Raw genomic sequence first — 24,804 nt, 5'->3', positions numbered from 1 at the left:
ACAACGGAGGAAGAACACGTACCATATCAAGAAGCGCCTCACACAGACGGAGAATATCTAGACAATATTGATAAGATTATAGACTGTAGCGAGCATTATAGACCTGATTGTGGACAGAATGATAGGAGGTGCGTGGTTTGGCGTATGATGTAGAGACGGTCAAGGGCAACAGCAGACAACGGAGGAAGAAACACGTACCATCTCAGAAGAGCCTCACCTCTGACGAGAATATCTATTACAAATATTGATAATTATAGACTGTAGCGAGCATTATAGACCTGATTTGTGACAGGATGAAAGAGGTGCGTGGTTTGTGTATGCTGAGAGGACGTCAAGGGCCACAGCCAGTCATGGAGGAAGAACCACGTACCAATCTCAAGAATTGTCTTAACAACAGACGAGAATATCAGATATAATAAAATATAAGTTTAGACTGTAACGACCAGTAAAAGTGTGTTATCTCTAGAGACTGCTAGTTTAGACTATTATAAATTCTATGAATATGATAAATTTTATTACAAATTATAAGTTTTTTGGACAAACAGCAGAATAAACTTTCAGCATATAAGTTTACATGGAGTTAATAATAGATTACTTGTATATTGTTAATAGTTTGAAATTCTAGGAAGCAAAAATCCCAATACTAATCGGAAATACAACTAAACGGTGTTTAATTGTTTGTACTCAGTATCAACACCTGAACCACACACATCCATGGCTCATGCCCTGGTTGGGGAGATGAGATAGCCAATGTTCGTATTGATTACCTGCTAATTAATTATTCTGTCCGGAGAGAAGCAGAGCACTATGCACAATTCACATGCAAACCGGCTAAATACATGTTACATGCATTACCACCACGTGTAGTCAACATATTTAATTTATTTTCATTTCACTAACCTTTCATTCACCTTGCTTGATTTATTATACACTATCTCAATAAAGATCTTTCTCTAACTGATATAAAACTCTGTCAAAGTGTAAATGTTTCGGATACTCATGAAACAATAGTGTCATTTGTAGTGAAATTTTTATGCCGACTATGGAGAAACGACCTCCAGTTTAACCCCATAAGAACAATGTTATAATTCTAACTCTGTTATGACCTTAATTTACTTTATGAATTAAGGTCAGTGCATTGACCCATTTCAAAGGTATTATTTAAAGCTTACGCATCCAAACGATTCTTCGTATTTTTTTAAGGTATTTAAACCTTGATAAAGAGAAAGGTTTGATACTTTCAGAATAAGCAATACAAATATCGAAAAGCTACAAAAAAGCTTCGATGGGTAATCATACCTTATAATTTAGATATCTCATATAATCTTAATATTACAACTAAGGGCGTACATTTTTTTTTAAAGTATAACAGAGCGAAAACCAAGATGGCCACCGCTATACCCGAAACTGTCCACTTTAAATCAGAATAGTATAAACCAGTCTTCTACAAATTTCCAATCTACTCCAAACTACACCACCCTGTGGTAGAAGGTTGCCATTACAGCCTACAGGGTTGGTGTACAAGACATTATCAATTGAAGAGTTAAGGGTGAAAGTAAATAAAGTAAATCAATATTTGACGAAACGATTCCTTGATCAGTTGTGGCCTGCGTAGGTTCTAATTCTTGACAATTATTACTAAATTAAATTAGCCCAATTCTGTTAGCTTAAAGAACGCGTTGAGTGTTCTATATGCAGCAATGACCATGGGTTTACTAGCGGAAGCCACAATGACTGCTGACGAACGGCCTTGCTGGAGCGGCTCATAGCGGTTATCGATTGGCCATTTATTATTTGCAACAAACTACATTACATTAGCCCAGTTCTGTCTGCAGATAGAACGTGGTGAGTGTTCTATATGCAGCAATGACCATGGGTTTACTAGCGGAAGCCACAATGAGCTGCTGACGAACGGCCTTGCTGGAGCGGCTCATAGCGGTTATCGATTGGCCATTTATTATTTGCAACAAACTACATTACATTAGCCCAGTTCTGTCTGCAGATAGAACGTAGTGAGTGTTCTATATGCAGCAATGACCATGGGTTTACTAGCGGAAGCCACAATGACTGCTGACGAACGGCCTTGCTGAAGCGGCTCATAGCGGTTATCGATTGGCCATTTATTATTTGCAACAAACTACATTACATTAGCCCAGTTCTGTCTGCAGATAGAACGTGGTGAGTGTTCTATATGCAGCAATGACCATGGGTTTACTAGCGGAAGCCACAATGAGCTGCTGACGAATGGCCTTGCTGGAGCGGCTCATAGCGGTTATCGATTGGCCATTTATTATTTGCAACAAACTACATTACATTAGCCCAGTTCTGTCTGCAGATAGAACGTGTGAGTGTGTACTCCAGAGTGTGCCAGTCCAAACACGTTTATTGGCAGTTTTCCACTCACTTTAAAGGATTGGAAAATTAAAGTTACGTACTTTAGACGAGACCACGATACAGCTAAAACGGTTAAACAGGTTACATAATTGGAATTTATGAAACAATTATTTTTTCGTAATTTATACCCGAAAACCTTATGGGGGATACGTTGTATTCAGATTTCAAGCTTTATACGAGACTGAGCATGAAGTTTTGGTAATAAAGCAAGAAATATGGTGCTAAATATGCTAAAATTAAATTGAAATAAATAAAATAAAACAACAAGCAGGTTCGTTCTGTCCAAAACTCTTAAATCCCATATTATGTAGGTGTAGGCGTACATATTTTTAAGTTTAAATGCATCTGTTTGGGCCGGATAATTAATGAATTAATTAATAATTAATGAATTTTAATGATTTTTTAGCCTTTAAAGTCACAGTCCTTCTCTAAAGACACTAAATATAGAAATGAAACGTTTAGATCATTGCAAGATAAATTATATGAATTTAAGTTGCTAACTTGGAGTATTTCTTAACACGATCAAGGAAAAAATGCTGAAAAGGAAATATGATATGGTTTATGTAAGGTTACATAAAAGGTAGAAATTCACACAACACGTGTTGCATAGCAGGCTTCGTTGATGTTGCATGCAACATAGCCTACAGTTCATGTAATTCTCGTGAAGTTATGCGAACAGACATACAGAGGGGCAAACATAAAAAAAAGAAATTGTTTAGACTTTCCAAGAAGACAAAAGAGAAATTATGCCAGCCTATTCTGTGGTAGGCTTCAATGACGACCAACAAAATGTAATGGTTAAACATGGATCATTATAAAACTGTATAATATATAGTATACTATATATTATATAGTAGCCAGTTTCTTATAATTGTTATAATTGTGGTTGATGTAATCCATAGTAACTACATCAAATTATAAACTAACTATTTAATGATTTTAATTTTAATTATACATTTTTGATCGGAATTAATAATTAAATATTCATACTAATTAAATGATGATTCGTATACATTTCTTATTTACAATTTGAAGTATACATATCTTGACATCTTGCGCTGTAGTTATGTTAGACGTGTTACTACGTTAAAATACTTCATAATGCCATATAATTGTACTCAATCTGCACACACATTAATTTACACTGTGATTTTCTCGTTGCTATTATGTTATGTTAACCACAACACCAATGTAATAATACTCGCTAACGCTCAGCCAAAGTACATAGACTAACACGCTCCATCATCGCACTAGATGTAGGCCTGCTAGAAATGAGGCTTGATGACAAATTTCAAGTCTGCATGTCAGTTCTTGTCGAGATGACGTGTGGACAAACAGACAGTCAGACTGACAGAAATGACATTTACAAGCCCCTCGTGTGATATCGCCTAAATGACATTATGAAATGACGCGCTTTTTAAATATTTATGACATAATAAAATTAATTATCTGATATATAAAAACATATGAAGATTCAAGTTATGCGCACGATGTAAAAATCTCATATCCTTAAATTCAGCCAAATGTTTGTGGCCATTAATTAAAATGCTCGCTAATAACGAGGGAGGGACGAGTAACTTAATCGAGCCGATGTTGAGTACGTAGAAATGAAGTTACATGTAAATTGCTGATATTTTGCGGTAAACAGACATACAGACAGACATACATATACACAGCCACACACAAAGAAGAATTTTAACAACCAACTCTTCTAGTGGTGGCATAATATGTATAAAAAAGTTAGAAGCCTCTATACATTTCTTCTCGATATATCCTGTGGAAGTTAGACTTCGATAACGCTCAGCCTAATTCCATAGGTGGCATTTTACGCAAAAATGTGTTCATTTAATGATATGTATTGCTTATTATGAATTGAAATGTTATCAAAATTTTGAGTTGATACTCTCAACTCGATATCGTAACATTTCCCTGAGCAATAGGCTTCGCTAACGCTCAGCCATCGCACATGGGTGGAAGTAAGTTACAATTGAACTCGATTTTGCCTATGTAGAAGTAAAGATTCATGCACATTTTTCAAGTTATAATCAATCCATTATTGATATATATACAGGCGGTTTTTAAAATAGCTTCTCGGTGGAGTGCGAGCTTGTAGTGTCGCCATATATACACAGACCGCGGGGACTGCAGGCGGGAGGACCATGTTACTAGTTGTCGAAAGAGATTCACTTCTCTACCTGTAAATATCTCACAGTTTCCTTAGCCAGCACGTAACCGTAAAATTCAAATGGCCCACTTACACCTCAGTAACAGCACTTGTTCTCCTTCTTTTAGTGTTTTTTGTATACACGAACTGGATTACAGATTACTTTTTACAATCAGGAATTATCCAATCACTTATATTTTGAAACCACAAAAATAGTTTTATAACAACACGCAGAGTACAAAATATTATTGTTTGGTAAATAATTTGTATTTATTGATAAATACAATGTGAGCAGGCGACATTCAAGCTGGGTCTGGTTGTCGCCGTAGTCAACGAGTTGGTACAGGCTCATGGTCTGTCTCTGGCGATCAGTGAGACAGAAGTAGTGCTCCTTACGAAGAGGCGAATTCCCACCGTGTTCCCTCTGCATATGGGCAACGTCCGACTGGAGACCGAGCCTGCTGCCGAGTACCTCGGGTTGAGGATTGACAGCAAACCTTCCTCCGACAAAGCCGCCAAGGCTGTTGCAGCCCAGGGCAGGCTCATGCCCGACATCGGAGACCCGCTTCCTTGCAAACGCCGCTTGTTGATGTCATCACTTCAATCAGTCCTCCTGAGCTGAAGTCTGGGCCCACGTCTTGCAGAAACATGAGCCCAAACCGGCTCTCCCGAGACCAGCGCCGAAGAGCCCTGCTGGTCGCACCAGCTTACCGCACGGTTTCCGAACCAGCTGTGGTGGTGATCACTGGTGTCTTTCCCATCTACCGTCTTGCGATGGAGAGACAGGCGATCTACCGCCGCAGGACCGAAGTGGACAGATATACTGTTGCCCAAGAAGAGCGCGACTGCAGCTTTGACCGCTGGCAACGCGATTGGTAAGCCGAGTCGAGAGACCAGGGTGACCAGACGCAAATTTCTAAAAGGAGTACTTTTGGGGATAAAAAGCAGAACATTAGACAAAAAAGGAATATATTATTAAATATTATATTTATACATTTATTATACATTATTATAAAAACACGCATTATAAATTAGTACTGTGTTGCTTGAATGCAAATAAAAAAACTCAAATTCGATTTGTTTTGACATATAAATCGAAAAATAAAAGGAATTCATATTATTAAAGTGTATATTGATGGGTAAAATTATTATTTGAGACTAATATTTTCTTGGGCATAATATTAAATTAATCATTGTTAAAATGTATCTCTTTAAAAATTATAACTGATTTTAATCCAAATTTTTAGAATTATATTAAAAATAAATGTTATAAAATAATTGAAAAACTATCAATTTATTGTATCGATTCATTACATTATTAGCAAGCAATTCTAATACACGTCAGTAATTATCACTACAGCAGAAAAATATATAATGTATTATATAGAAATTATCGTATAATTCATAATACATAAATAGAGAATCAAGGGGTAGTAGCGCCAGTGCAGCTGAGCGGATATAAACAACAGTGAGTCAGTGACACTATACAACACTCAACATACAACTGAATATAACAGTTCACATGCCATGGCATTACGTGTGCGCTGCTATAACTTTTAATGGTATATCTTTGAGACTTCGGAAATCGGAAGAATTTTTTAACGTGTTGGTAGTATTTTTGAACATTTAAAGCGTTCACCAAAAAAGCCGGACATTCTACATAATTTACAAAATCCGGGAAGACAGGAGGACATGGCCTCCTAAAGCAGGACGTCTGCCCACGCTGCTTCAGACTCATCCCGGACATTTGACCATCTGTGGAACGGCAGCACGGTGAGGTCGATTACTTTATGACCCAATTTCTCTCGTGTATTTTCGGACCTATTTGTTCAGGGTAGGGAAAGTCACCAGCTTGGACTGTCTACTCTGTCCTAACATTGCTCTCACTTTTCGAATGCATTTGCGGCAGGTTTCTCTCTCTGCTGAGATCGGCCTCGCGGTCACTCCTGAGAACATCGTTGGAGCTATGCTCCAGGGAGAGAACACCTGGGAAAAAGGTCGACCTCGATCGGCCTTAACTCTCTGACTCCCCCGACGAGGAAAGCCCTAGTGGCGTAACTTCACAGACCTAGTCTAAAGTAATGTGCTAAACAGTTCCAGGCTAGTGTCCTTGGTGATGAGGGGGTTGTTTAGGCGGTAGTCCTTAGAACAACGAGCCTGCGGGAGTCCGACACTATGGAGGGGACAACGAGCCTCTCAGTGTGCGAAAAAACATTTTCATCTAAAAAAAAAACAAAAAGCAAAAAATAAAAACACCAAAAAACCAAAAATTCATATAATTGTATGAATGAACATACTTTCATTCTTTCTGCCAAAGTTTAGACAATACAAACACAACACTGCAAAGTGACAAAATATACAATTGGAATAATCGCTTTAAAAATATGGCACATTTGGGAATCAAGTTATTGAGGAATACATATTTCTTGAAACAACAGGGATCAGCATTTAGATATTAAATACAGTGGAATGATCTTATCGCATAAATGAAAAAAAAAACTATCTTTACCTTTGAATTGGTTTGATAATTACAGAACGTACCAATGATGAGATCACCATTGTCAAGAAGGCTGTAATTGATTAGATTTGGTTTGTTAAATATGGGCTAAAGTTCGCGTTACACCAAGAATTGGTTATGGACTGCACATTAAATAATCTGTTTGAATGTTTATTGAAGTTTTTTTATTGATGAGGGCTGACACAAACGCATTACAGGTAGTTCGTAACAATTTGATGTTAAAATGATACTTTAAAATGTTCTAATTTAGTACAATTTAAATAAAAATTATACAAAAATGTCCCATAACTTAAATGTTTGTTAGTAAAAGTCCCATAAGTACCATTCCTTTTATCAGCTATTCCGATTAGCCAATTCATTCAGTTTTACTGAGAAAAAAGTTCTCAGTAAAAACATAAATGGCATTGATTCAGAGTTACTACACAGATGCAAGCTCTCAAGGTCTTTGATTTGTTTACTGGTTCCGGGTCCGTACCGAGAATCAATTCTTTGTTTGAAGTTTGTTTTTGACGGCGGATGTATTGTGAAGGAAACATTATTTTCCTGATATTTGCCATCGTTAAGTGATAAAAAAAATCAGTAACACTACATTTCGAGATCTGCAATCTGATTGATCTCTTCTTCAGTTAAATAACTAACCTAAAACATAATTACAAACTAGGTTAAAATAAACAAATCATACCAGAGCGTTGTGACACGCGTAAGTCAGGAATCACAACCACCATGTTGTGTGTTAGCTTCTCTAACACTAAAACACTAAAAAAGCTAAACACAACACTAATTATTAAAACTGAACTACATTACCTGAAGAAGAGATCAGATTATAGATTTCGAAACGTAGTATTACTGATTTTTTGTACGACTAAACGATTAAAAATGTCCGGAAAAGTCATGTTTCCTTTACTACACAGAGTATTAATAAACTATACCACAATCTAAATCACCATTTGTGTTATGTTTGGTGATGTTTCTTTCGTTGAAAATTCCTTTTTTAACTGAGGTTTCTTACCATTCAAGAAAAGAAACAAGGTGACAAAGTAAAGTCCACTTCTCAGATGATAGCTATAATCTTACTTAGCAAGAAGTGTGACATAATCACTTTATTGAAAGAGACTTGACCTTGTTTTGTATGGCTTTATATGGGCCAGAGAGTTTCTTCGTGTTCGCTGGATACGAAACAGTAAGAAATAATGCTACACTTCAGTGGAAATTTGCTATCGAGGCTATAATATGTGTTTTAAAAAGTTCGATAGAAAAATTAAACCCCGGCTTCATTAGTATTTTTATTGATTTTAAAATAAGTGAAGCATAACCTAAACATTATGGTTTTACTATCTACGCAATATTGTCGTGTTTTATTGTAGGATAGAATTTTGAACTGGATACATTGTGCGCTCGACAAGCAATGATTGTATATTGAGTATACTTTGCATTATACAGGACTTAATTGGTCCAATTAAAAAATCCTTAACTGATGAAGATATGGAACATAAGCTGGCTTAAAAATGTTTCAATGTGTTTCATTCACTATCAAAATAATTTTACAAATACTGAACAAATAAATGCAATATTAACTGCTATAAAATGCTGTAAATCAAATAAAGTTGTACTTAAAATTGGTCGAACGTGTTAATCCATGAGACCTAATTAAGAGTAGATTGTGAAGATAGTTATAACCTTTGCGTACTGAGTAATTCATTTCTGTGAATTGATTTCTTATGATTAATAATTGCTATGAAAACATCTAAAGGAAACTATTTTTAAATAGTACCTTTAGGAATCTAGATAGATTTGCTTTCTCGAATCATCAGTCTGATGTCCACCTTAGACTGTTCATGATGGGCCCGGGGCCCGGACTAAAACTCTGAAATGCTTCATTATCAGCACTAATTCTGATAGGGTTATCAGACGAGGAGATATAAAAGGATTTAAAATATAAAGAGATTTTTTGCTCGTATGTTTTTTGTTTTTACACACTTCGAATGAACCGCTTGCATCACAGTCTACAGTGTCGGACTTTGGGTCCGAGTTAGAGATAACGCCGGTTCAAATCTTGTATGTGACTATTGTTGCACTTTTTATCAGTACTGTAATGACTCTCCTCATTATTCTGTTTGATAAGATCCTCGCACAGGCCAGTGGCCCATGAGGACGGCAGAATAAGGCTGAAATTGGATCGGCGTCACCTTAAAAAACACACCCAAAACCAAAAAGTCAAACGGCCTCAGTCTGATGTCCCCATGGCTCATTAAAAAATGCTGCAAGCATTTAGTGAGACCCTTAACGGAATTAGTAAATTATTCATTCCAAACAGGAGTGTTCCCCTCTCTCCTTAAAATTGCAAAAGTTGTTCCAATTTTAAAGAAAGACGACCCAGCCTATATAAGTAACTACCTGTCTCAATTTTGCCAGTATTCAGGAACATTTTTGAAAAGCTTTTTCTTATAAGTATGCTTCACTTTTTGGACAAATACAATCAGCTCTAAAATGAACAGTTTGGGTTCAGAATGGGTAAATCGACAACCGACGCAGTCGTTGGTCTTGTCGATATGATTGTGGAGGGGATTGAATGTCGGAACCACACAATGAGTGTGTTTCCTGGATCTGTCCAAAGCATTCGACTGCGTTGACCACAATATACTGCTCGACAAACTTGAGTCCCACGGCATTCGAGGCGTGCCTTTTAAATGGCTTAGCTCATTTCTAAGCCACAGATCCCAAGTTGTCCAGATATCAAATAAATCATCCAAACCAATAGATCTTAGATATGGAGTCCCCCAGGGGTCTATCCTCAGTCCTGTGCTTTTCCTGCTTTATGTCAGCGACATAGAATCATCGCTTCTGCATGGAAGAACAGTGCAGTTTGCAGATGATACGACTCTTTTTTTCAATGCAAGATCAAGCGAAGTTTTGGAACAACAGTCTTTTGTTGATATTAACAGCTGTCCCAATACTTCAACAGCTTCAACCTCACAATAAACACAATAACCAACGTTTTAAATTTTTCTTTGCGCACTGCGGGCAACCAGTGCGGACCTGCCATCCTGACGGCTGACTCCACACTGGACGAAGTCTACTCTTCAAAATTCCTTGGATTGTACCTTAATCGAGGACTGACATGGAATGTGCACATTGATCATGTTTGCGCCAAAATCTGCTCAGGCACCTTTGTTCTGAGGTCTTTAGCAAAATACTGCCCGAGTCAGGTACTGATTACGGCGTATTATGGCTTGATATACCCCCACCTGGTCTATGGAGTGATCCTTTGGGGAGCTTGCGCTAACACTCAGTTCCAAAGAGTTTTAAGACTCCAAAAAAAAGCAATTCGAATCATCGCAAAAATCAAATTCAGAGCGTCGTGCAGGCAAGTTTTCAAGAAATTGCAGCTGTTGACTCTGCCATGTCTCTACATATTGGAAACAACTATGTTTTGTGTGAATAAATGTACCTTAACCAGAGGCCAAGACGTACACATGTATGAGACACGTGGTAGAGCAAACTACCGAACTGGTAGACACAGAACGGTGGTTTATGAACGCCTGCCTTCACAAGCGGGTGTTCCATTCCTCAACAGACTGCCCAATTCAATCAAAGATGCTCCAACGCCAAAGGCGTTTAAGACTCGCATAAAACGCTTCTTGGTGTCTCAAGCGTTTTATAATGCAGGTGAGTTTTTGGCTTTCACCTGGGAGGCCGCCCAATTACAAGACTGACCCGCTGTTCGAAGTGGGTTGCATTGGCGATGAATGAAAGAGGTGTGATTTTAAACATTGTATGTCTGTATGTGTATTATAGTTTGAATGACTGAAATTTTAGGATATTATTATTAATTGACGTTTGCCATACGATGTATTATTGTCTTAGCAAGCAATAAAACAGAAAAAACAACTTCAACCCGACCGTCTGCCACATTATTGAAAGTTGAATTAGCGTCACCCAACTATGTGAAGTCCGACATTTGGCTGGAAATGGGGTCTTTCAGTCTGGTTCAAATCCTCGCCATAAAATTTAAATAAAACTGCCATATAAACAAAATAATTATCCAATTCGTTATCACAAAAAATTCTCAAATTCTTACAAAAAACTATTGCAAATCCAGGCCCATGGAGAATAGAAATACTTGAAACACTGCAACAGCTTGTTACATTTATTAATTATGAAGAAATACTGAAATGCGTCATTAATTGAAATTTTGAAACCGTCCATATTATTTATCTGTTCAAAATATTTAACGAGTGATATATATGTGATTGACTAAATAAAAAAAATTTAAAAATCGCCACTATATTTACAGCAATAGAATTTTTATACTGTAAATCTCACCATAGTTTTCTGTAAAAAGTAATAAAAATCAAATCCATTTGAGAATAAACGCATTCTTAGTTCTTCGGTTTACGCGGCTGGGTCGATGTAATAACCAACATCTATAGTTTTCCTGTTTACGTCTTTCGAGATATTGCTTACATAATTGATATTCTTGAAAATTTTCAGTCACGCTATTCAGATGTTTCAGTCATGTGTTGGTTGAAGGTGGCTTTCTACAGTAAGGCCGAAGTATTTCAAGAAATAATAAACTCAAGACATTCGTTATAAAATCATTATGGAGGATATTCCAGTATCCAATAAGCCTAGCCTAATAACAGTTTGTTAGGAACCAGATACTGAGAAAACATCTCAAACTAATTACCGTCTACTTGTTTATGGCCTTGTTTGTATATCACACTTTGTAAACAAACAATGTTGGTGTAGTAGCATTTGGAAAATTTCAATAAATAAACATAACAGAAAACTGTTCTTACTCTTAATACAATTAATATATTGCGCTGTTCGTATACGTCTGACAAAACTACGGAATAAATTACAGGTAAATTAAAAATTTCAATCAATTTACAATTAAAATTCGGAGAACTTGAAAAGCAATATCACAAATCTAATAAACTACAAAAAACAAAGTACTCTTAAAATAAGTCTAGCAAAGATATTTTAGATACGTTATCTACATGAAATGCGATAGCAGGAAGATTACAGACCAACTGTTCGCGAAGAAACAACTGAAGGACGGGTTTCATTCTCGCATGCGTCTGCTGGACGATCGATGGACGCTGATGACACTGCTGCTGGGTTGATGCGGTGTATGATGGGTAATACTTGACCTTGCGAACAGCTGGCACGCTCCCCCCTCCCTCCCCCATCCACGGTTCACGGTAGCTAAGTGTCGCGTCGCCGCGCCGGGCATTGTTTACAAACATTTATGTACAAGGAGTTGGCCATGCGCCTCACCTTGGTAACAGAGAGTTTGGAGTTGGTACACACCGCGGGGACAAAGTCGTTGTTGGTAAACATTTGGACTGTCGGAAAACAATGATTTTTTCTGGAATACAAAATCTTTTTTGAGGCAACAATAAACGTAAAAAAACACACACACTTCTCGGAAAGCTTTGCACATTTTATGTTACTGTTCAAAGGAAATAATATTTTATCGCAACGAGATAAAGAAGGGAAACATTATTGAAAGTCAGTATTATCAGTATCTTTATCTTTTGTTTGACATTCATGTAACTATTATTTATCTACGTCGGTTGGTTTGGAATGTCTCAAACCACGAAAATAAACTCGTTGTCCTTCGTCTCTGCTGCTCAGTGCGTAAATTGCTAGACTTACCCTAATTACTTATCCTAAGACTACAAAAGTCAGGAAAGAAATAATACCTAATACAACTACAATTATGCAGTTCTGGTTTTTTATTCGGAAAAGTAAAATCTATGCTTCCAATATCTGTTGACTGTTATCTAATGACAACAATGGGGGCCAAGAGCAAAGGTCAGACGGCGAGCAGCGAACGCAGTCATACTGATATCGACTCAGCTGTCTACTGGCTATTGTTCTACAATCCAAAGGTCAAAACCGTGGGCGGCTTACATAACCTCAATTTACTCATCAGCTGATTGCTGTACTTACCGCCCGTTGCTATAGGTTACCTACCTCTATCACCTTTCTTGGATATTAACAGTGGGTGGATAACTATCATACTGGATTGTATGACACAAAAAGTCCTTTGAGACGATGTAATTGAAATTAATTATAATTTAATCATTTGCTACCCAGATATTATTGGCTGAGCGTCAGCGAAGCGTATTAGTCGATGGCTGGAAAATTTGATTTTTATCAAGCTGTCTACCTATTTATCTGACCACACGATAAAAGAAACTCTTAAAAAACTGACTTATAGACTTGAAACGGCATTTATCCTCATTTCTATACGGCAACATCAAGTTAGATTATAGTGGATGTCACTCAGGGGGATTTGGACATTTTTACAATAACTTGTGGGTAACCATGATAACAATGAGAAAATCGCAGAGTAAATAGATTTGTACTAAGTACATCATACGGAATTGTAACATATAACACAGAATCGTGCAGCGTAATGAAATGTAAGTGCCTGTTAACCGACTCCTATTTTGTATTATAATTTGGGCAATAGTTTAAATACTGTATTAAAAAATGAAGTACAAATATTGTGTATTATCATTAACTAAAACACGATGTACCTTTACGGTCACGGCACGGCGCTTTGATTGAATTCTTGGGCAGAAGCTTCGGTAGAAGAGTACGCAATTTGTAGTCAGAGGTGCAAAAGTGAAATCTCCCATGCTGAGCCGAATCATAAATATTCTTTTTCAGTTATAATGCTTTATTGCAGGGTAAATGGCAAGGCTTTTCTTTATGTTTTGTTTATCAGATGACAGTCTAAAAGATACTGACGTATGTCTTTGTAGATAGCAGTATTAGACACGATTTTACAGATAAGATAACGATGCATAGCCTACTGATAAGCAATAAAGAATGAAAGCCAAGGTCAGGCGCATAGACCGGTTCAACCACGGCCAACAGCATTACTTCGTCCTACTAAACACTTTATTGTTATAGTTCAACAGTGATATTATCTACCTGCATAAAAACTTTCGCCTTGTTCCCTTAAGGAAAATCTGTCTTTAAACCATATTAGAAAGTCATGTTTGAGAAATCAACTGAGCGAAGGTTTTTAATTGTCTTTCTGAATAATCCTTAACATAATATTATCAGTATTTTTGTTTTAACAAATTCTTTTATATTACACCAACAGGGGTTTTGTTCTTAATAGTTTGTATAGTTTTTAAGAAAATTGAATGTTAACTAATTGAAATGAGTTGTTGGTTCTACGATAATGGTATGAGTGAACAGATCCCAAAATAAGGTAATTTCCTGATAATAAGGTAAATAATTAATGTATTAATTGAGTTACATGTATTTTGTAAATGTATAAACGTATATTTCCGTGGATCAGGAATGCTGTGCAATTAAATTAAATAAAAAAATATTTTTAAAAGTAAATTTACATTAAAAATTTTAATTTAAACTCTAAAGTTAAATTAAATGTAAAAACAATAAATTGAAGGAAATTTATCACCTTTGGATTAAAAAACATTTTCTCGAAATAAGAAATGGTAAAACATTTCTAAGGACGTCCCAAGCTTTCATGGGATAATTGACGGCCATTAGAATAAATCTCTATCTTAATCCTAATCCCATCTTACCAGACTGTATTGAAAATAGGTTGTTTAGTTTAACATTCTATTTGTCTCAAACAAACATACGAAGTCATGCTTTGTACTGCAATTTTATTGATACTGTTAAAAGGGTGTAGAGTGTATAGATTATGTCTTTACGCAGAACATACATTTATGAACACGGCAATCTGTAAAATATTGAATGCTTTAGTATTGTCCTTGGCTCAGTTTGTCCCTATCTACTACTTGTTACTTTGCGATATAAGTAGGTTTAGATTAGGTTGTCATGAATATGTTACTAGTAGTACCAAAGTTAAAGTTAATCTTTACGAGATCTGAGCTTGTCTTTGGTACTAACTCGAGGGATGCATTGCGGATCCAAACCACCGAAGCCCGCACAGATGGGTGGCATTTACTAGCGGTACTTTTTCGACTTCAGATCACGTGCTTGATCGTGGACCCTGATCTGAAAGTACCGATAGTAAATGCCCTTAGCCATCAATGCAGGCTTCACCCCACACTTCTGGCGGAGCAAAAAAAAAAACATCAATCTAACTAGTACTTATATTACGTGAACTTAAACTTTAGATTTTCTATATACGATACGTAACTATGTATGTACCTACTTATATACCCTACTAACAAATAGTAGGCAGAGATATATTAGGCCTTCGGATAATACCACAGTTCAGTACCAAAAATGGTATGTTTTAAGCAGATACTGGAAAAATACTTCTGAATATGGAAACCAATGAAGTTGATTTTTTTTAAATGTGTAAATAGAAGTAATATAATGTAACAAATGATCAACATAGTTGGTTCTTTATGTTTAACATCATAATTAAAAACCTATGGTGTTTCAACATCTGATAGTACTTACCCTACGCCGAGGACTTGCAGGCTGGTCCTCCATCTCAAACAGCCTCAGAGAGATGCCAGGACACACTGAAACTGGTGCCAAGGCCCCTGGAAGCGAGATTACCTTCCGTCCGGCGAAACCAGGTCCCTGTCACTCAGTTTTTGTCCGGGCCCCAACCAATACTACCCATATCAAATGTGTTGCGTGCACAAAAACTTATTAGCCTTGATAACCCATTCTGGTGTGACTTACAGTACTATATTTATGGATTGATTGATATTTTTAGACATTCTACAGTTTGTCTATTATAAAATAAGAATACAGGTAATAGTCGGCGAAAAGACTTGATCTCTGGCTGTAGATTTCAATCTGCCTCTTAAAAACTATTCTGAAAATAAAGTTTGAGTCATTGACTATAAAATACCACGTTCTCCTTCTGGGTGTAATTTGTCTGGAAAAGCTGCCGAAAGAGGTCAACCCTAGATAGTTAAGACTCATTAACAGCAGAAAACGTTTTTTAAATTTTTTGGTGAGCTCTAGATTTGAATATAGATTTGATATTTATCTGAAATTTAAAGTCTCTTTCATTCTTGGTGGACAAAACTCTAAAATGTCGTTATAAAATACCGAACCAAACGCAACAACAAAACAACTAACAAAACGCAACCTTAGCAGCTCATAAGTTTATAATTCGGGTTATTTTTTTAATAGAATTTTCGAGCAACAGCTGTATAATATGCCTCCCTTGCAGAGATGAAAAATAAATAAATCTGACCACTACTAGGAAATCCCGTTACTTTTGTGCAAAAGATATTTTTTTCCTTTAACTAAAGTCATAAAAACCCACCATAATCCTCTCTGAAGAAATTGCAAGCAAATTCAAAAAAGTAAATTCTTGGGATATTGGTCTGATCATAATCATCTCTAACCTCCTTAGACCTTTAATAACTGATCTAAATGAAACTATGGGGGATCAATGAATAACTAGTATTTCCTCCCAAATGCGCCAAGTGTTCAGTATCTCTTAATTTAGGACATCATGAAGTTTCATCACGCCAAGACGGTTATCACGAAGAGTAAAGGACGATTCATTTAGACTATGATCAAGGCGAGCAGGTTTTTTAGCGGTTGTTTTTGCAAAGTATGGAAGAATTGCCAACCGAACGGTGTCCATTGTTATGTTAATGACAGGTCAATGTCACATGCGTCAAGAATAATCAGGGTCAGGAAATGGTAACTAGTTAGTCACGATCGATGCAGGTGTAAATCACAATAATGAGAATATTCTCCGTACTCGGATCTGGCATTAAAAAGACTTACATAAAAATAACAGATTATCTCCTAAATATTAAGTTCAGAACATTCATCTGCAACAGATGAGGGAGCTGAAACTTGAACAGACGTTCGAGCACAATAACCTTTCCAATTTGACAACTAATTTTAGATATTCCTAGTTCTTTGATTTTGAGGCTTGAGTAAATTCGAGGGTTTAAGCAAAACTCCTAGAAACTTTTAACGGAAGAACTGTTGGACACAAATATCTTGACTCCACATTTAAACAGAAGGGTCAAGTTTTATTTATGAAAAAAACGGCGTATTTAAATGTTTAAAAATACATTGTAACAAGAAAAAGTATAAATACGATGAATCGGTTTGTAATAATAGAATAAATAATGACTTTTATCCGCAAGGACTGTTGTTTATAAAAACTGTCTGATGGAAACCAAGGAAGAAAACACGTCATCATTAGCTCTAACGGTTCATCGAGCAATGTTGAGGCCGCGCCTCAGGATGTTTACTGGTCGCTTTGTTGATATTGAAATAAATCCGGCGTGATGGAGGGAGAGCAAGAGGAAATAACAAAAACCGAATGGAATCGCAAATCAGAATGCTAATGGATTGTGCGGATCTCCTCCCCGAACTCGGAGTAGAGAAGAGCATTTATCACCAGACCCTTCAGGGCCCTCTGTGAGGGTCTTCAGCGCGTATTGACTCCTGGGGTGGAAGGGTCTCAATAGCATTGTGGTAGTCCATTTCTAAATGTGACATCCATAATGCAAGTCTATATGAAATGTAAAATAACTTCATTTTAGCAATTGTTAGATAGGGTTTAAGAAGTTTAAACTCAAAGTAAAAGAACCTTACACGGGAGCTAATTGCATGAGTGGCATATAGATGAGTTTACTATTGCTTAGTGTAAAATAACACATTGCTATGGCGGGTGTTTTAAAGAAATCCTCACTAAAAACACTATAATAACAATTATTGTTTCTATCAATGATATAGAATGGTATAAATATAAAGAACAATATATTGATATCATATATGCTAATTTATCCAGTAAAACAATGTTTTACACAAAATTACACATTTATTAAAAACAACATTGATACAGATATCAACTAAAACACGTTTAACGCAAATTGTAAAACATAGAAATAGGGAAGGAATAAAGATGTTTTACCCTCAAATGTTCGCATACTAATTACATACTAATATACATCGGATGGACGAACTTCACGCAGCATATGTGGCTTTACCTTCCATTTCATCCCGCCTAATAAAGATTATATAACTGAGTGCCTCGGAAATTCTATTAACAATATACAAAAAATATACAAGCATAACTATACGCTATGAACGGATCGGCTTCTAAGTGACAGCTCAAGGTTAGGCGAGTCCCTCATCTTCCTCAAATAGCCTACCCCTCTTACAACTCTACCGGCTACAAACCCATTCAAAAAAACCATGAGTAACCATTTTTGGAATATACTTAATACTACATTAAAAGAACGCAATATTGTCAAGATAAACAAAACAAATCTAACATAAAACCGTAAATCAAATAAAGGGTTTTGAGTTGGTAATGTACACGAGCAAGTGTAAAGCATACGGTACCGCTATGGATTTAGTGAAGGAAATGGACAGTCTAACGAGCTCTAGAGCGATCTTCCTCTGAAGAAGACACATTAATAGAATGAGTTGACAATACAAACACGAGCAAGTGTAAAGCATACCGCTATGGATTTAGTGAAGGAAATGGACAGTCTAACGAGCTCTAGAGCGATCTTCCTCTGAAGAAGACACATTAATTGAATGAGTTGACAATACAAACACGAGCAAGTGTAAAGCATACCGCTATGGATTTAGTGAAGGAAATGGACAGTCTAACGAGCTCTAGAGCGATCTTCCTCTGAAGAAGACACATTAATAGAATGAGTTGACAATACAAACACGAGCAAGTGTAAAGCATATCGCTATGGATTTAGTGAAGGAAATGGACAGTCTAACGAGCTCTAGAGCGATCTTCCTCTGAAGAAGACAAGTTAATAGAATGAGTTGACAATACAAACACGAGCAAGTGTAAAGCATATCGCTATGGATTTAGTGAAGGAAATGGACAGTCTAACGAGCTCTAGAGCGATCTTCCTCTGAAGATGACAAGGTAATAGAATGAGTTGACAATACAAACCCGAGCAAGTGTAAAGCATATCGCTATGGATTTAGTGAAGGAAATGGACAGTCCAACGAGCTCTAGAGCGATCTTCCTCTGAAGAAGACAAGTTAATAGAATGAGTTGACAATACAAACACGAGCAAGGTGTAAAGCATATCGCTATGGATTTAGTGAAGGAAATGGACAGTCTAACGAGCTCTAGAGCGATCTTCCTCTGATGAAGACACGTTAATAGAATGAATTGACAATACAAACACGAGCAAGTGTAAAGCATATCGCTATGGATTTAGTGAAGGAAATGGACAGTCTAACGAGCTCTAGAGCGATCTTCCTCTGAAGAAGACGTTAATAGAATGAGTTGACAATACAAACACGAGCAAGTGTAAAGCATATCGCTATGGATTTAGTGAAGGAAATGGACAGTCTAACGAGCTCTAGAGCGATCTTCCTCTGAAGAAGACACGTTAATAGAATGAGTTGACAATACAAACACGAGCAAGTGTAAAGCATATCGCTATGGATTTAGTGAAGGAAATGGACAGTCTAACGAGCTCTAGAGCGATCTTCCTCTGAAGAAGACAAGTTAATAGAATGAATTTGACAATACAAACCCGAGCAAGTGTAAAGCATATCGCTATGGATTTAGTGAAAGGAAATGGACAGTCCAACGAGCTCTAGAGCGATCTTCCTCTGAAGAAGACAAGTTAATAGAATGAGTTGACAATACAAACACGAGCAAGTGTAAAGCATACCGCTATGGATTTAGTGAAGGAAATGGACAGTCTAACGAGCTCTAGAGCGATCTTCCTCTGAAGAAGACAAGTTAATAGAATGAGTTGACAATACAAACACGAGCAAGTGTAAAGCATACCGCTATGGATTTAGTGAAGGAAATGGACAGTCTAACGAGCTCTAGAGCGATCTTCCTCTGAAGAAGACACATTAATTGAATGAGTTGACAATACAAACACGAGCAAGTGGTATGAGGTGTGGGATGGAGGGGTATCAAGATGCTGAGAGTGCTGAGTGGGGAGAGGTGTGTATTTTTAGGGGGGGGGAGGTGAAACATCCCTCAATCCCGTCGAGTCGATACGCCACTGAGGCCGTTAATAATTCTAAGCCATCTAATTGAAAGGTCTAAGAAAGGTTGACGCTTTGTTCGAGCTTGCTACTTAAATAATTTCAGACGAAGAGAGGGCCTGGGGGGGCGGGTAAATCAAAACGTGATACAGTCGGTGCCGATACTGTGCAGCTATCGACCCGGCGACCGACGCCTCCCATTGGCTGTTCTAGTCACGTGACGTCTTGACAAATGAGCCACTGCTCCGAGTTCGCGCTCATGGCTCACGACGCCACGTTATTTCTCTAGGGGCTCACTCCACTTCCACTGCCATTTATATTTCGTTGCCAACACTAGTCTGGCGCTCACTGCCTTCTAAGGAGACAACTCGCTCATTGTCCGTTAACCCTTTGTTCTTCTTCTCCTAACCCTATGCTTCCTGCACACTTTTGGTTTATCTGTCCTGATTATGCTCATTTTCATAATCATTGAATGTTCTCATTTGCATTGTATAAATGTTATAATTTAGTAGCCTTCCAATGCTGTAATACATAATACAATGTAATGGTCGTAATATATGTCAATCGGTTTCGTAATAATGTTTTCTCGCCAATCCGGTTAGTGGTACAGACATATTCTAAAAGAATATACAAACTTAATTACGTAGATTGAGTCTTCTATATTTAATTCAATCTAAATATCCGAGAGAGGAAGACGCGGGTGGTAGTTCAGAAGTACAATAACTTTGTGTTAAAAGCGGCATTTTAAACATATAATAAAAATAAATTGTTGAAATATTAACCTTTTCCATTTGTATTTATCCTTACATGGAAATATTACTCACATAATCGGCACCCAAATGTGTACGAGATAATACCTGGCGTCTGGGTCTGCAGACTGTCTAGCGCTTTACTGAATCTTCCCACGGCTGTCACAACCTCTCGAAATCGACAGTCTCCGATGTCGAAACGATGCTGTGGAGGAGGGTGGGAGGTTTGTTTAGAACTTCTTCATTCTTCGTCATCGACTATTATTGAATCGCTTCAGATGACCATGACTCCAGATTTCAGGAGTCACGTCTGCAACAGCATCAGATTTCAGATGCTGCACGTAAGAAAGAAGGTGAACTGGAGCTAAATTCAACATTCGCTATCAAAATTGTTTCACCGACAGACAAGTAACCTTTAAGACCTGCAGACCTGTCCAAGGAGGACATTCCCGAATGTTCCCTCGGCCTCACAGCCTCTCGAAATTGTTTCACCAACAAGTAACCAGACGAAGTAACCTAAATGGGCTGCATACTGCCTAACGACCTCACAACCTCTCGAAATTGTTTCACCAACAAGTAACCAGTAACATAAATTGGCTGCATACTGCCTGGGACTTTCACGACTCTTCCCACGACCTCACAACCTCTCGAAATTGTTTCACCAACAAGTAACCAGGACGAAGTAACATAAATGGGCTGCATACTGCCTGGGACTTTCACGACTCTTCCACGACCTCACAACCTCTCGAAATTGTTTCACCAACAAGTAACCAGACGAAGTAACATAAATTGGCTGCATACTGCCTGGGACTTTCACGACTCTTCCCACGACCTCACAACCTCTCGAAATTGTTTCACCAACAAGTAACCAGACGAAGTAACATAAATGGGCTGCATACTGCCTGGGACTTTCACGACTCTTCCCACGACCTCACAACCTCTCGAAATTGTTTCACCAACAAGTAACCAGACGAAGTAACATAAATGGGCTGCATACTGCCTGGGACTTTCACGACTCTTCCCACGACCTCACAACCTCTCGAAATTGTTTCACCAACAAGTAACCAGACGAAGTAACATAAATGGGCTGCATACTGCCTGGGACTTTCACGACTCTTCCCACGACCTCACAACCTCTCGAAATTGTTTCACCAACAAGTAACCAGACGAAGTAACATAAATGGGCTGCATACTGCGTGGGACTTTCACGAGCCGTCCCACGACCTCACAACCTCTCGAAAATTGTTTCACCAACAAGTAACCAGACGAAGTAACCTAAATGGGCTGCATACTGCCTGGGACTTTCACGAGTCGTTCCACGACCTCACAACCTCTCGAAATTGTTCCACCGACCAGTAACCTTTTGGACCTGAAGACCGCCATGGGCTATCATGAATCTTCCCCTGGCTTCACAACCTTTCTAAATTTACCAGCGAAAAATAACCTTCTGGTGCAAACACTGGACTACGACAGTGACCAAGTGACCACAATATAATTCTTACTTAATTTGAAGTAATTTAATTCTTTATTAAATTTTACGGAAATAGTACAGCATTTTACACATGGGTTATTATGTACTTTAGATAACATGTTTTGTACATATGACTTAAAAGCTGAGGAAATCCCTAATTGCACCTGATCCTAAAGGATTTTTGCGCTGCTGCCAGAATGACAGAATTTTCAGGTTGGGTATGGTTGGTGGTAGTGGCCACCTCTTATTCAGATCCTATAAGGAGGGAGACCAGTTTTGTGTATACTTATATTTATATTACTATTATTATGAGAGACTAAGTAAACACGCTTGTGGCTAACAGGACGCGTTGATACAAGACAGTAAACAGCTCAGTGACCTGACCTACATGTGGTTAACAACTTATATCAATAACAACAGGTGTTATATATTAGCTTCAAATTTTGTGTATACTTATATTTATAATATCGCTATTTTGAGAGACTAAGTAAACACGCTTGTGGCTAACAGGACGCGTTGATACAAGACAGTAAACAGCTCAGTGACCTGACCTACATGTGGTTAACAACTTATATCAATAACAACAGGTGTTATATATTAGCTTCAAATTTTGTGTATACTTATATTTATAATATCGCTATTTTGAGAGACTAAGTAAACACGCTTGTGGCTAACAGGACGCGTTGATACAAGACAGTAAACAGCTCAGTGACCTGACCTACATGTGGTTAACAACTTATATCAACAACAACAGGTGTTATATATTAGCTTCAAATTTTGTGTATACTTATATTTATAATATCGCTATTTTGAGAGACTAAGTAAACACGCTTGTGGCTAACAGGACGCGTTGATACAAGACAGTAAACAGCTCAGTGACCTGACCTACATGTGGTTAACAACTTATATCAACAACAATAGGTGTTATATATTAGCTTAACATTTTGTGTATACTTATATTTATAATATCGCTATTTTGAGAGACTAAGTAAACACGCTTGTGGCTAACAGGACGCGTTGATACAAGACAGTAAACAGCTCACACGTACATGTACCTGACTCATCAACAACAGTTTATATATTTGTTATATTTTGCTTCAAATTTTGTGTATACTTATATTTATAATATCGCTATTTTGAGAGACTAAGTAAACACGCTTGTGGCTAACAGGACGCGTCGATACAAGACAGTAAACAGCTCAGTGACCTGACCTACATGTGGTTAACAACTTATATCAACAACAACTAGGTGTTATATATTAGCCTTCAACATTTTGTGTATACTTATATTTATAATATCGCTATTTGAGAGACTAAGTAAACACGCTTGTGGCTAACAGGACGCGTTGATACAAGACAGTAAACAGCTCAGTGACCTGACCTACATGTGGTTAACAACTTATATCAACAACAGGTGTTATATATTAGCTTCAAATTTTGTGTATACTTATATTTATAATATCGCTATTTTGAGAGACTAAGTAAACACGCTTGTGGCTAACAGGACGCGTTGATACAAGACAGTAAACAGCTCAGTGACCTGACCTACATGTGGTTAACAACTTATATCAATAACAACAGGTGTTATATATTAGCTTCAAATTTTGTGTATACTTATATTTATAATATCGCTATTTTGAGAGACTAAGTAAACACGCTTGTGGCTAACAGGACGCGTTGATACAAGACAGTAAACAGCTCAGTGACCTGACCTACATGTGGTTAACAACTTATATCAACAACAACAGGTGTTATATATTAGCTTCAAATTTTGTGTATACTTATATTTATAATATCGCTATTTTGAGAGACTAAGTAAACACGCTTGTGGCTAACAGGACGCGTTGATACAAGACAGTAAACAGCTCAGTGACCTGACCTACATGTGGTTAACAACTTATATCAATAACAACAGGTGTTATATATTAGCTTCAAATTTTGTGTATACTTATATTTATAATATCGCTATTTTGAGAGACTAAGTAAACACGCTTGTGGCTAACAGGACGCGTTGATACAAGACAGTAAACAGCTCAGTGACCTGACCTACATGTGGTTAACAACTTATATCAACAACAACAACAGGTGTTATATATTAGCTTCAAATTTTGTGTATACTTATATTTATAATATCGCTATTTTGAGAGACTAAGTAAACACGCTTGTGGCTAACAGGACGCGTTGATACAAGACAGTAAACAGCTCAGTGACCTGACCTACATGTGGTTAACAACTTATATCACAACAACAGGTGTTATATATTAGCTTCAAATTTTGTGTATACTTATATTTATAATATCGCTATTTTGAGAGACTAAGTAAACACGCTTGTGGCTAACAGGACGCGTTGATACAAGACAGTAAACAGCTCAGTGACCTGACCTACATGTGGTTAACAACTTATATCAACAACAACAGGTGTTATATATTAGCTTCAAATTTTGTGTATACTTATATTTATAATATCGCTATTTTGAGAGACTAAGTAAACACGCTTGTGGCTAACAGGACGCGTTGATACAAGACAGTAAACAGCTCAGTGACCTGACCTACATGTGGTTAA

The 24,804-nt window shown here is 37.2% G+C and overlaps 1 protein-coding gene across 2 annotated transcripts in view; it reads right to left on the bottom strand.

The window, feature by feature from the left end:
* LOC124363321 (fatty-acid amide hydrolase 2-like) overlaps positions 1-15,555 on the bottom strand; it is a 42,302-nt gene extending 26,747 nt beyond the window's left edge. The window contains exon 1 of one of the 2 annotated variants that reach the window (XM_046818566.1): positions 15,507-15,555. In XM_046818566.1, the coding sequence (XP_046674522.1) occupies positions 15,507-15,539 (33 nt within the window). In that variant the 5' untranslated portion in view covers positions 15,540-15,555. Of the gene's footprint in view, positions 1-12,106; positions 12,266-15,506 lie in introns of those variants that run through there. The other variant, XM_046818565.1, reaches the window with a different exon arrangement.
* Between the last annotated feature and the right edge of the window lie 9,249 nt (positions 15,556-24,804).

This window comes from Homalodisca vitripennis, chromosome 5 (genome assembly GCF_021130785.1).
Source record: "Homalodisca vitripennis isolate AUS2020 chromosome 5, UT_GWSS_2.1, whole genome shotgun sequence".
Taxonomy (NCBI): domain Eukaryota; kingdom Metazoa; phylum Arthropoda; class Insecta; order Hemiptera; family Cicadellidae; genus Homalodisca; species Homalodisca vitripennis.
Note: the sequence above shows the minus strand (reverse complement) of the source record. Positions and strands in the feature narration are given on the sequence as shown.